Source organism: Akebia trifoliata, chromosome 15 (genome assembly GCF_017979445.1).
Source record: "Akebia trifoliata isolate Shusen 1 chromosome 15, ASM1797944v1, whole genome shotgun sequence".
Classification (NCBI taxonomy): domain Eukaryota; kingdom Viridiplantae; phylum Streptophyta; class Magnoliopsida; order Ranunculales; family Lardizabalaceae; genus Akebia; species Akebia trifoliata.
In genome coordinates, this window is record NC_141389.1 from 26,328,784 (window position 1) to 26,343,463 (window position 14,680).

The window sequence follows — 14,680 nt, forward strand, 5'->3', positions numbered from 1 at the left end:
ATAATAATAATAAAGGATGTGTTAGGAAAATGGTTTTGAAATTTTTATAAATTATAGAAATAAGTAATTTTTTTTTATAACAAAAAGGTGTTATACAAATGTTTGCGAAAATAACTTATTTTATGAAGATGAGTAGAGGACAAATTTTTACATTTTTACGAGTTCTTTAGATGGCTATCTAGAAGTGAACAGAAAAATGAAAATCGACCAAGTGTATGTTTGTTGTGAATGAAAAATGGATGGAAATTCTATTTTATATAGAAAATCCTTAAAAAGAGGAAATATTGTAAAGTTAAAGGAGTAGAAGAGTAAAGAAATTAAAGTGAATTCTACAAAATTGTAGTTTGGTAAGATATTTGTTCCACACAAAACTATAGTGGATGAGACTTTTATTTCTCACACAACTGTAACAAAGTGGGCCCTATTGTTGTGTTTTATTATATAAATTTAGAGTCGGACGGGGTGATCTCAAGATTGTACCTCATATCTCGTTTTCCTGACATGGAAGTGTCTAGGGACCATATATGCTTTTTTACTCATATCCCGATGGAAAACATCTACAGTTCCTACACAATTCCATGCCAGGACAACGAGATATGAAGTCACTTCAACATTATTTATAGATTTATAAAGGATATATCGATGTCCAAGACCTCAATTGGATGTTTGCAATTTCCCTAGAAATATAATCTCATTTTATCCTTTAATGCAAAAAATTAAGAATTTTTTTTTTCACTATGCAATGCTATTTTTGTACATAATTTTTTTTGAGGCTTTATGATATTTACAAAATTGTTAGTTTATGACGATAACAAAACCCTATTTATGGTATTAAAAGATAAAATAGAATTATTTTTTAGAAAATAATTATAAAAAAAAAAATACATAGTTATGAAAGTTGCTAACGAACCTTAAGAGGGTGGCTCAATGGCAATTTTGGATCCAATAAATAGTAATGGTCTGTAGGTTGTGTGTTTGATATCTAGTATGAGCTATATTTCCTCGGGGCCACCTATGAGGGCTCTCCCTCTTGATCACTTACCTGGCGCATGTGATGTGTGGGTGTTGCATGTGCCTGAGGGAGGGACCCATATGCCTTGGCTCTGGCCTAGCTCATTTAGCTCCCTTGTCGGATGCAAATCCGGACACCCCATTTTCAAAAAAAAAAAATAAATAAATAAAAATAAAAAAAATAAAATAATAAAATAATAAAAATAAAAAAAAAAGAGAACAAAAAAAATTGCTATCATCCCATTGAAATATTGAAATTTGTATATAAGTGCACACTACATTTCTGGTGATCAATGACGAAATAGATTCAAGAAATCCATCACCCAAATTTTTGTACATGCTTCTAATTACACTTTTATTGGTTTATCAGACATGTAGTGAGACAATAATGCCCATAGGTCGTGGCGAGAATGATACAATGTTCCAAGCCGAACCTTTCGATTTGAACAAATACACCAAACAGTGCCAAGAATTGTTCGGGATCACCCCAAGACGTCATTGGATTACTACTGAATTCGGTGGTCATGTAAGCTTCTTACACTTTTCGATTTTGTATTCTTCATTTACTTTTTCATTCCATTTGAGTAAAAATTAACATCTTGTTTGTTATCAAATACAGAATATAAAATTGGTACTTGAAAAATTTGTTAGCAATATCATATTCTCCAATGGACTCAGAGACCCTTATAGCGTGGGAGGGTAATGAATCAAAACTTCAAAAAAACATAAAAATTGGGGGTCATTTAGATATATCTATCCAAGTTTTGGTAAATATTTGAGATACCCTTCCATTTTCAAATTGATGAAATGCCTCCTTACTCGATATTCTCTGATATACTATAGAAAATTGATCTAAAATGCTCGGCCCTTGATTTTTTCGGTTACTCTTCAAACTTAAGAATCTACTGATTTCAACATCCAAACCTCAAGAATAAGATAGGTTTTTTGAACAAGAATATGATGAAAATTTGGGTAGAAAAATCAAGGATTTTCTATAGATTGAAAATAATTTACCATAGGTTATGAAGACAAGGTTTTCGTAGAAAAATCAAGGGTTTATTGTTGTAGTATGAAGGCGGTGGCATTTAAGTCATTTTCTTAATTTATAATAGAAGACCAAAGTCAAGAGGGGCATGTCACCGGTTTGGAAACACAAAAGGATATCTCCAATATTCACCAAAATGTGGAGTGGGTTAGTCTACTCAATTAATTTCATTAAATTTGTTTGATTATTTTTATGTGACTGCAGAATACTACATAACATATCTGATAGTGTTGTGACTATTTATACAAAGCAAGGTATGTCTTATATCTTTTGGGACTGAATAGTTGCACACCACTAGTAGTTGATTGCACACCAACTTTGAAAAATAACCTTATTTTTTATTACCTCTATTTTAACCTATTAACTGAACTTCATTATTGGTATTGTGACTTCCTCCTCTATGCTCCTGTAAGATGTTTGTTATATAATCAAGTATTTCTTACAAAAATTATTAAACCAACAATAATTTATGTGAGCATGGTTGAAGAAGAAGATGAAGAATGAAAAATAGAAACATCGTTCAATATTTCTATTTTTATTTTGAATTCAATCATCTAAATGAAGTGCAAAGGAAAATATTTACGTGATGGAATGCAATTAGTAGTGGATGGTGTACAACTAATCCATCCCTATATGTTTATCTCATGATTTATACTTACTAATAAATAACATGTGTTTTGATTGAGAAAACTTGTGTACAGGTTCACATTGCTTAGATTTATATCCCTCAAAACCAAGTGACCCAGAATGGTTGGTCTTGCAGCGAAATACAGAGATCAAAATCATCGATGATGGATTGCTGATTACAACGCCTCCCTCATTAATAAGAAGATTTGATTGTACTACATTCATCCGTAATGGGATGAGAAGAATATGGCTGATTAAAGCTAATATGTTGTTTTTAATAGAATTAATGTTGCTTAACATATTCTAATATTGCAACTTCGAGGCCATGGGTTCAATCAATCCGTCGTGTGATTTTGAACCACTATGTGTTTGGAAATGGGTATGAATGTGTCAAATTTGCATCTTTACGGATCATTATGATGGCTATTTAGAATCAAACCAAAAAATGACTGGGTCCATGATGGTGAGACCTAAAATCAATTAAGGATGTTGATTACTTATGGAAAATGGGTGAGAATTTTATTTTTCATGAAAAATCTTTTTTTTATTTTTTTTTCTAATTAAGTTTTTCCATTAAAAATGGATTTTCACATTTATCTAAAAAGCTATAGAGGTTGAATTTTATTTCCCATTAGACCAATTCCTACATTATAATAACCGATATTACATATTCTTAATTTCCAATGTGGAACTAATCGATCGAAGAGCCAAAAGTATGAAAAATTTATAGTATTAGTTGTCTCCGCTCGGCTCGACTCAATGGTGGAGACTATTTCTGCTGTGGCTCACAATCATCAAATTCACACAATACAGAACATTTAGCTGCCCTTTATTTGGATTGATTTACTAAGCAACAATGATTCACTTGATTAGAAGGTTGAGATTGTTCTGATGTTTTTATCCTTACAACATAATATGATCGGTTCAAGAGTTCACCAACTGCTTAAGCAACCTAAATTACTGACTTGAACGACAGAGTGTTTTAATTAGTAGATCAATTTATTAGCATATTAAATAAATTTTTATATTTATTATTTAATTATTATAAAATAATAAAGTCACCAAAAATCAACTATCATATTAGTGAGAGAACATTTTAATACAATTTGAAGACTAATAATAGAAAATGCCATTGATGATACCCATTGACCGTCGAAAACAAGATTTGGGTAATTAGTTAGACCCATTTAGTTACGGGGTCGGGTCAGCTTAAGCTCAAGATTGGGAGAGACTAATCCTACGGTTACATGCACCTCCCTCTCATGAAGTCCTACGTGTAACTAGTTGAGTCAAGTGTCAATCTAACCCTAGAGGGTGGCCCCAAGATATTCATTACTTTGTGGGGTTTTGAACTCTTAACCTACTTTTCTTATAAGAAGATTATCAAGCCTCAGCTTGCCACTAGGCCAATCCCTTGGAGTTATATTATAATAATGATATTTATAAAAATAAAAATTAGGTCTGAAATTGATTTTAGAATACATTGTCAAAATTTATAAGGTCAATAGATCAAGCTGGAGACGAATTTACCTTTAAAATTATTTATGATAAAAAAGATGTCTCAGTGGGACCTATCTAATAGAATAGTGGGTCCATGATGAGCTACAAGGGAGAGTTTTGCATTACTTCTGTGATGGGCCCATCCTAGCCATTCAGGCTTTAGAAAATTCATTCTCTCTAGAAACACATTTACACAAGAAACTTCCTTCCAGCACTTGTTTGTATTACAACTTAGTAAGTCACGTTGCCGCCCAAAGAAGGACATTTACATAAATAAAACCTATGTTTTCAAACCAGAAAACTACCTTTAAACACAATTACACACACTAAAAGTTAAAAATAGAAGACAAACAAAAAAACAAACAAACAGAACCTTTAAGAGTTAAGACTCGACTCAACTCAACTTCATTGTCCGTCTGCTTGAATCAACTCAACAACTCACCACTTGATTAGGTGATAATGGGTTGAATTTGATCCATTGACTCAAGAAAAAGGACTTCGAAAAGGAAAAGTATCGAATCGTGTAAGCAACTATCGAGATCGTGTGTATTTTCTACAAGTCAACAAAACCAAATGCTATATAATATTAGAGTGATTCATGGAAAAAAAAAACACATGATCCCTACCATGTAAACACAAATTAATGTCAATAGTAGGGATTTATTCTCGGATTTGTATTATCGCGACATGTATATGTTTACACAATCGTGATTTTTATTCCGTGAATCACCCGAAATTCGAAATAAAATTTTATTTCAAATTATATTGTGAAACTCATTAAGTTGATTCAAAATTCAGTTTAGTCTCTAAAAATGACCGAGTTAGATTAAAACTAAATCTAATTATATAGTTTTTAGTTCAAATAGTAGAGGTAATTATAACGCCAGTCAAGTTTTTAATACAATTATGCAAATATTTGTGTTGACTCGGAAGAGTATTTTATGTCAACAAGTCGAGTTAGTTAAAACAAATTCGAGTCAACCCAAGGACTTGTCTGCATAAATAGGGTAATATTAGTGATATTTTACGTAAAAAAAACTAGGGAGTTGTAGTGCGATGGGTGGAAGAAGATTAACAATAATCAAACTGCTTCCATGGCTCATTCTACTCTTTGTGAGATGTGTGTTGTCATCATCGTATCTTCGGATCCCAAGGCTCGGTGTGTTCATGAGAACCACCACCAATGAGGATGAGAGAAGGTTTGAAGCGAACGTGTCATCATCGGACTTTAACACGTATTTTTACACGCAAACACTCGACCATTTCAATTATAGACCAGAGAGTTACACAACCTTTCAACAAAGGTACATAGTGAACTACAGATATTGGGGTGGACCAAATACTAGCTCTCCTATCTTAGTTTACATGGGTGATGAGGCGAGTTTTTCAGCAGAGCTTGCACCTTATATTGGATTCATGATTGATAACGCTCCTCATTTCAAATCTCTTCTTGTGTACATAGAGGTATATAAATCTACACATGCATGTGTGTTTTCTTGTGTCTAGTGGTTCAGATGAGAAGGTTTTTTTTTCTAGGGTAAATTACACTTTGATGCTTTGTAGTTTGGCATAATTGTATGTTGGCCCCTTAACATTTTGACAATTGCACTTACCTCCCCTTTCATGCACGGTGTTAAAGTAGGGCTGGCAATGATGCGAAATACACCCAATGTCTGAGCCCTCGTAACTGATCTGATAAAATTAAAAAAAAAAAAAACATGAAAAATCGGATCAGAATTTTAGTTTTGAAACAATTTCAGATCGGATTTGGATCTACCCCAATCCACTCGGAATAAATTTTAATATTTTTTGTATTATTCTTAATTTCATATAAATCCATATAGATAAAACATTTGTCTTTTTGGTTTCCCTCTATATTTGTAGTTGGAAAGAAGATTTTATATTTTTATATTTTTTGAAAATTGATCATTTGAAAATAAGGCATATGTTCAAATTGATTTTGGATTAAGAATGAAATGAAACGAATTGGATTCGGTTCACATATTCATTGATTGGATTGGATCGAGTACATATTTAAAAAAATTTGGATTGGTATTAGAATGGTACTGATCCGATCCATTGCCATGCCGATATTAAAGTTCAAATGTTATTTTACTATTATACCCTCTTAACTTATTTTGTTTTATAAAAATATAAATAAGTTTTAAAACTATAAAAATATCATTGTCTAAACATTCACAAGTAAACTCATTTTTTCAAATGAAAATTAAAAAATGAAGAACATTTAAAAAAAAAAGGTAAAATGCTCCTTATAAAAAGTTAAAATCATTTTTTAACTGTTTGGTTGACGGCAAGTAGATTGAAGGAGGTTAATTGAACTCATTAGATAATTATTGGGGAGGTAAGTGAAATTGTCGAAACGTTAGGGAGCCGACATAGACCAAATCATAGGGGTTGAAAGTGTAATTTACCCTTTTTTCAAATCTTGAGGCACGATATCTAACATATACAAGAGATTCTATTGACACACCAACTTTTATAAGTAAAACTTGGTGTGTTAATAGAAGCTCTCTTAGTAAATTCACATATGATTGTCTTAAAGGGAAGATTTTGAAGGATTACAATTAGACCAATCATGCTTTATGTAGTTGATTGAGGATTTAGATGTTATTATGGATGATAAGATTAGAAAAAAAATGAGTAAATTCAAAAGATCCCTTAGGATATTAGGATATTTGAGTTGTATGATTTGGACCCATCACATCGACTATATGATTCGTTAGAACCATTATAGTGAAAATTCGAAAGGAGATTTGTCGAAAAAATAAATGATTATTAGATCAGGAAAAGTCCATGATTTTTTTTATTTTATTTTTTATTTTTTGTTTAAACATTCAACAATTTATCCCTAAATTCACTTGAATTACTTTCTAAATTTTTTCTTAATTTATACAAATTAATTGAACTGATATCCTTGGTTGAGTAATCCCAAATTCAAACTTGATTACTGTGTGTGTGTGTGTGTGTGTGTGTGTGTGTGTGCTTGTGTGTCCTTGCGCGTGCTTGTGTGCCAATCTGATTCACATCAAAGCTATATCGATTTGTTTCAGCACCGCTATTATGGAGCTTCAATTCCATTTGGATCAGAGAAAGCAGCATACCAAAATGCTAGTACCCTCGGGTACTTCAGTTCAACACAAGCATTGGCAGATTATGCGGAGTTAATAATTGATCTAAAGAGGAACTTATCGGCTGAGCATTGTCCAGTGATCGTTATTGGAGGATCTTATGGTGGAAGTAAGTGATTGCAAACCTCTATCATCAATCTTTAATTAAAGTGGTTCTCACCATGGTAACCTTCTCTCCTCTCTTTTTATTTAGTGCTTGCATCGTGGTTTCGTTTGAAATATCCACATATTGCCATGGGTGCACTGGCGTCATCGGCTCCAATTCTTTACTTTGATGACATTACACCGCAAAACGGATATCACACTATCGTCACTAAAGATTATAAAGTAAGCATTGTAATTTGCAGTTCAATTCATTTAGGGTAATTTTGAGTATCCCATCCAGGTTTTGGTGCCACTTACTTGCTCACCAGATATATATATATATATATATATATGGATATCGTTCAGCGCCATTCCATAAATCAGTCGTTTTAACAAACGTTTGCAAGCCGTTAGATAAGATGCGTTCGGACGGCACAGATTGAATAGGGAGTCGTTTTGCGTTTAACTTAAAAATGTATCATTATTTATACCGCCGTCCTTAAACTTAGGGATATTTAGTGTTACCTCCCTAAATACTTAAAACCGAAAAAGAAAACGAACAAGAGTTCTCTCTTCTCCTTCATCTTCACCTTCTCCTTGCTTGAACGTGCGACCCTCTCTCTCTCTCTCTCTCTCTCTCTCTCTCTCTCTCTCACGTCTCCTTCTCCAATTTGAGAAATATAATTGGAGCACAAACAATTGATCTTGAGACGAGAAATTGGAGTCGGTTGAACAATGTCGTTATGATCTTCGTCAAGAATCATTCTTTCATTTTCAAATTTACAGAGGATTTTGCACTGACCTTCAATGGAAATAAATGGGGTCACAATGGGCCTTATTTGGTTTCAAGAGTTGTTTCGAGGGTGAAGGGAAGACTTGGATTTAATTTCACGGTGTTGCTGTCATCAGCATTTTATCCGATCGATTGGAGTAGGATTTAGAGCCTCTTTCATGGACCAAGGGATAAGGTTCATTCGAAATGGATGACAGGGAAGCTTGGGCAAATTCGTAGGGAAAATTTTGTTGTTCATCTGTGGAACCAACAAAGTAGAACGCTGAAGATCGAAAAGGGGAGCATTATTAGTCGTATAATGTTGGATTCTTGTATTTTCTGCAATTCCTTGGTTTCGACTTTGTAAAGAATCGTGTTCGTTGCTCTCGGGTATTAATCTTGAAGAGAGATCGGGGAGAAGGAGATGAGAGAGAGAGAGAGAGAGAGAGAGAGAGAGAGAGAGGGTCACATGTTCAAGCAGGGAGAAGGTGAAGGAGAAGAGATAACTCTCTGTCTCTGTTCGTTTTCTTTTGGGTTTTAAGTATTTAGGGAGGTAGAAGTAAATGCCCCTAAGTTTAAGGACGGCGGTGTAAATAACATATATGTTTTTAAGTTAAACGCAAAACGGCTCCCTACTCAATTTGTGTTGTCCGAACACATCTTATCTAACGGCTTGCAAATGTTTGTTAAAATGACTGATTTATGGACTGGCGCCGAACGCCTCCATATATATATATATATATATATATATATATATATATATATATATATGGGAAATGTTCAGCACCAAACATTTTGGCAAAGCATCTTTCAAAACATGGGTTAGAAGTTTTGGAATAGGCTGATTTTTGGTGAGGATGATCTCTTCGGTGAGGAGATCATCATCACCAAAAATCAGACCATTCCAAAACTTCTAACCGCATTAAAAATGATTTACAAAAAATGGACGGTCCACGATTTTTCAACTTGTAAACATGGGGTTAGAAGTTTTGGAATGGGTTGATTTTTTGTGAGGATGATCTCCTCACCGTAGAGATCATCCTCACCAAAAATTAGCCCATTCCAAAACTTCTAACCCGTGTAGGACAAAAATGGTTGGCTAAAATGTTGACTAAAATGTTTGGTGCTGAACGGGACCCTATATGGGCTGATTTTTGGTAAGGAGGAGATCATCCTCACCAAAAATCAGCCCATTCCAAAACTTGTAGCCTCATGTTTACAAGTTGAAAAATCGTGGACCGTCCATTTTTTGTATACCATTTTTGACGGGGTTAGAAGTTTTAGAATGGTCTGATTTTTGGTGATGATGATCTCCTCACCGTAGAGATCATCCTCACCAAAAATCAGTTCATTCCAAAACTTCTAGCCCCATATTTACAAGTCGAAAAATCGTGGACCGTCCATTTTTTGTAAATCATTTTTGATGGGGTTAGAAGTTTTGGAATGGATTGTTTTTTTATGATGATGATCTTCTCACCATAGAGATCATCCTCACAAAAAAAAATCAGCTAATTCCAAAATTTCTAACCCATGTAGGACAAAAATGGTTGGGCAAAATGTTTGGTGCTGAACATTTCTCTATATATATGTATGGAAAATGTTCAACACCCTACACTTTACCCTACGCTTTACCAAACGTATTTTGTCCTACATGGGTTAGAAGTTTTGAAATGGGCTGATTTTTGGTGAGAATGATCTCTACAATTAGAAGATCCTCCTCACTAAAAATCAGCCCATTCCGAAATTTCTAGCCCCATGTTTACAAGTTGAAAAATCATGGACCGTCCATTTTTTGTAAACCATTTTTTATGGGGTTAGAAGTTTTGGAATGGGCTGATTTTTGGTGAGGATGATCTCCTCACCATAGAGATCATCATAATCAAAAATCAACTTATTCCAAAACTTTTAACCCATGTAGGACAAAACACGTTTGGTAAAGTGTAGGGTGGTGAACGGGACCATATATATATATATAGGATGTGCTCAAGGGACATTTAAAACTGACAACTATTTTTACACAACCACTTGGATACCATCCATTTTTTAATTGCTTTCTATAAAACAACCAGATGTCGTTGGATATTATATAATAGATGGCATCCGAGAGATGTAAAAATAGTTGTCACTAGTAGATGTCCCCCGGGAAGATGCCCTTGTCTTCAATATTTTGACATTTCGTTGAAAACTAATCATCTTTTAACTTTTTTCAATCTTTCGGAGGATTTTTTACCCTTATTATCAACCTTAAGATTCTATCTCCGTCACCTTTCAAACCTCATTCACAAAGATATAAATTTTGGAGAAGAAAAATAAAGTATTTTTTGGTAAGAGGTTGGAAATGTTGAATGGATTACAATAATTAACCCTAGAGAAGGGTTTTTGGCAAGAGGTGGATAAGGGTACTTTGGTCATTTGCTAATAATATTACATAGAAGACTATAGGCTTTCCATGGGCTGGGCCACAAACAGCCCGATCGACCCTAATCATGCCTGAAAATCCTAATCCAAACTTGGCCGTCTATTTATTGTATAAGATCAATTAAAACCTATATCCCAGCTCGGCCGACCTATCAATATTTTATATATTTAAATGAGTCGTGATCCTGAACGGTGTTACATTCATATAACAAAATAGGGTGTCTACGTGACACGTGTTTATTGGATAATAAACACATTGGGCTGTGTGTCATATAAAAATGGCTCGGTTAGGCGTCCAATGTGTCTTAAACTCCTACCAAAACATGCCACCTCGGCACAATTCCTACGCCATAGGAACCAGACACCATTCTGGATCCTGATTCTATTTACATTGATTATTAATGTATATAGAATATATTATAAGCAAACTTATAAATACATGTTATCAAGACAGATTGGGCAGGCCTATGGACTAGTGTCCCAAGCTTGTGTGGCCTTACACATTAGTCGGGCCTTCACCAGTCCGATACGTAATAAACCAGTAATACTAACCAAACCCAGTCCATGATGGGCTAAAACTTGGTCCATCTAAAGCCCTTGTGGAAGACCTAAACCAATGTGTACCATCAGTTTATAAACATGGGCGCCATATATTTTAACTAAAGTGCATCAAAATTTAACCATTAAAGCTTCAAACGATCTCAAAAGTGTTATATTTGTTTCTTGGATGGTGCAGGAAGCAAGTGAGAGTTGCTACACTACCATAAGAGACTCATGGTTCGAAATCGATAAAATTGCTGCTGGACCTGATGGTCTTACAATCCTAAGCCAAAAGTTCAAGACTTGCGAGTAATTAAACCATACCTTCTTCCCTTGTAATTCAAATTACTAACCTCAAATTTATCTTTTAAAACTCATGGATTTGAAATTTGGCGAAATTGACTTAGTTTACCTGATATCAAGATGGTTACTAACTTTCATTTATTTGGTTTGTTTTCTTGTTAAGGCCATTAAACTCGTCTCAAGAGCTCAAGAATAACATAGAATTTTGGTACCTCGTCTCAGCCCAATACGATCAACCTCCCAAATATCCAGTTAATATGATTTGCGATGCGATTGATGGACTGCCCGAAGGATCCGATATTCTTAGTAGGATATATGCAGGTCTCATTGTTAGCATAGGAAAATCGTCGTGCACTCCCATAATTCACTTTCGTCTAAATAAGTTGTTTGGGTGGGATTGGCAGGTATTTTGATTGATTTATATATTTCGTACTCGTTTTGTGATCTTAACTGATACAATTCTAACCTAAGACCGCATTACACCCTTATTTGGACATTAAAGATCTTATATTAAACGACAGACGTGATATAAATAAGTGACCACACATATGATAATAAGATTTAGGTCAATAATGCCTACTATAAATGAGATGAGAGTGATTCATATTGAGAAATAAACTATAACCCAAGATTTCTTCTTGTACTTTGCTAGACCTCAACAAACCATGAATAACTCTACTATATATGTGTTTATGTTTGTAAGGGATTGTATCGATGTCCAAGACCTCTTTGCAATTTCCCTAGAAATGTAATCTCATTCTATCCTTTAATGCAAGAATTTTTTTTTTTTTTTTCTGTCACTGTGAAATGATATTTTTTATACATAATTTTTTGTCCCTTTATGATATTTACAAAATTAATTGTTAGTATATGATGATAACATAACCATGTTTTATCGCATTAAAAGATAAAATAGAAATATTCTCTAAGAAATGTTTATGTAAAATACATGGTTATGAAGGTTGTTAACGTCCTATTGAAATCTTGAAATTTGTGTATAAATGCACAATACATTTTTGATGATCAATCACCAAATAGCTTCAAGAAATCTATCACAACAAATTTTGTACACGCTTCTAATAACACTTTTACTGGTTTATGTCTTTGCCGTTGTTTATAAGACGTGTACTGAGATGGTAATGCCCATTGGCCATGGCGAGAATGATACGATGTTCCAAGCTGAACCTTACGATTTGAAAAGGTTCACCAAAGACTGCCAAGATGTGTTTGGTGTCACTCCAAGACCTCATTGGGCTACAACCGAATTCGGTGGTCATGTAAGCCTCTTACAATTTTGGATTTTGTACTCTTCATTTATTTTTTCATTCCATTTGAGTAAAAATTAACTTCTTGTTGGTTATCAAATACAGAATATAGCATCAGTACTCAAAAAATTTGCTAGCAATATCATATTCTCCAATGGACTCAGAGACCCTTATAGTGCCGGAGGGTAATGGAACAAAACTTCAATTTTTCATTTTTAGTGGGGGGGGGGGGGGGGGGGGGGGGTATCCACGTTTTGATGAATATTTGAGAGACCACTCTTTTTTCAAACAGATGAAATGCCTCCTTGAACATGATCCTCTCTACTATACTTGTGAAAAATAAACTAAATGCTCTTATATTCAACATGCAACAACAACCCAAAAAAAAAAAACCCTAGATTTTTTTATGCTACCGTTCATCCTAAAAATTTATTTACTTCAACCTCCAAAGCTCAAGAACAAGATAGGATTTTTGGAGTAAAATATGATGGAATTTTGGGTACACAATCAAGGATTTTCTATAGATTGAAAATAATTTATGGTAAGTGTTTGATATCTGGTTTTTGAAGAAAAATCAAGGGTTTTTTATTTATTTATTATTTATTTATTTTATATATATAGGTCGAAGGCAGTGGCATTTAGGTAATTTTATTAGTTTATATAATAGACGACCAAAGCCAAGAGGGCATGTCCCTATTTGAAAAATGTCAAATATTCATCAAAATGTGGAGGGCATATATATTGAATTAACTTTCATTAAATTTGTTTGATTATTTTTTATATGACTGCAGAGTACTAGAGAACATATCTGATAGTGTTGTAGCTATTTATACAAATCAAGGTATGTCTTATATCTTTTTAGTTGATGATTTATACTAATTAATAACATGTTTTTTTATTAAAAAAACTTGTGTTCAGGTTCCCATTGTTTGGATATAATTCCCTCGGCACCAAGTGATCCAGAGTGGTTGGTGTCGCAGCGAAATATAGAAGTCAAAATCATCGATGGATGGATCGCAGAATACAATGCCATGCTCACTAATAAAGGGATTTGATGGAACAATGTTCATCAATGGCTGGAGGAGAAAAAAAAGGCTGATTAAAGCTGGGACAATGGGAATAATAAAAATATGTTGCTTAAGTGTTTTGCTAGACCCATAACTTATTTGGTTAACATAACGCAATGCAACTTTTTGAGATCATGGGTCCCATCCCTCTTGTGATTTTGAACAACAATCCTCAACATATTCTTTTTTAAGACTATTGGGAACATGAATAGATGGGATGTGAAGTATTTAAAATAAAAACAAATAATAATAACAAAGGATGTGTTAGGAAAATGGTTTTGAAATTTTTATAAATTATAGAAATTAGTAATTTTTGTTTTTTTTGTTTTTTTGTTTTTACAAAAAGGTGTTATGCAAATGTTTTCGAAAATAACTTATTTTATGAAGATGAGTAGAGGACAAATTTTTACATCTTTACGGGTTCTTCAGATGGCTATCAAGAAGTGAACAGAAAAATGAAAATTGACCAAGTGTATGTTTGTTGTGAATGAAAAATGGATGGAAATTATATTTTATATAGAAAATCAGAATTTCTTATGTTTGATTGAATTTTTTTCATAGAAAATATATTTTCACCTTCATCTACCCAAGGTTGGATTTCGTTTTTCCACCAAGTCCCACAAGAAAATGATATTCACTTCTGAAAATCAAGCTTACTCTCTTTATTAGAGAACTGTATGCAACTTTATTGTGATGAGAGACATTTAGTAGAGATGGAAAATAATACATGTAACAATATCAATTAGGGTATTTTACATTAGATAGTTTGAATAAATTATAATATTTATGTTAGGCTTGTTTCCTTATCTTCGTTGATGTAATCCTTATAAATATCTTATAAGGATTCATATAATTGTTGGAAAAATCTGCATTTTTTTCCAGATTTTTGTGATCAAGTA

At 33.4% G+C, this 14,680-nt stretch overlaps 1 protein-coding gene across 1 annotated transcript; it reads left to right on the plus strand.

Annotated features, from left to right (window-relative positions):
- Nucleotides 1-5,239: 5,239 nt before the first annotated feature.
- On the plus strand, nucleotides 5,240-13,769 carry LOC147384859 (uncharacterized). The gene is made up of 9 exons (XM_086424987.1): nucleotides 5,240-5,647; nucleotides 7,255-7,441; nucleotides 7,526-7,659; nucleotides 11,343-11,455; nucleotides 11,613-11,853; nucleotides 12,571-12,726; nucleotides 12,820-12,899; nucleotides 13,506-13,555; nucleotides 13,633-13,769. The coding sequence occupies exons 1-9, from the start codon at nucleotides 5,240-5,242 to the stop codon at nucleotides 13,767-13,769; spliced, it is 1,506 nt and encodes a 501-aa protein (XP_086281113.1).
- The last annotated feature ends 911 nt before the right edge of the window (nucleotides 13,770-14,680 follow it).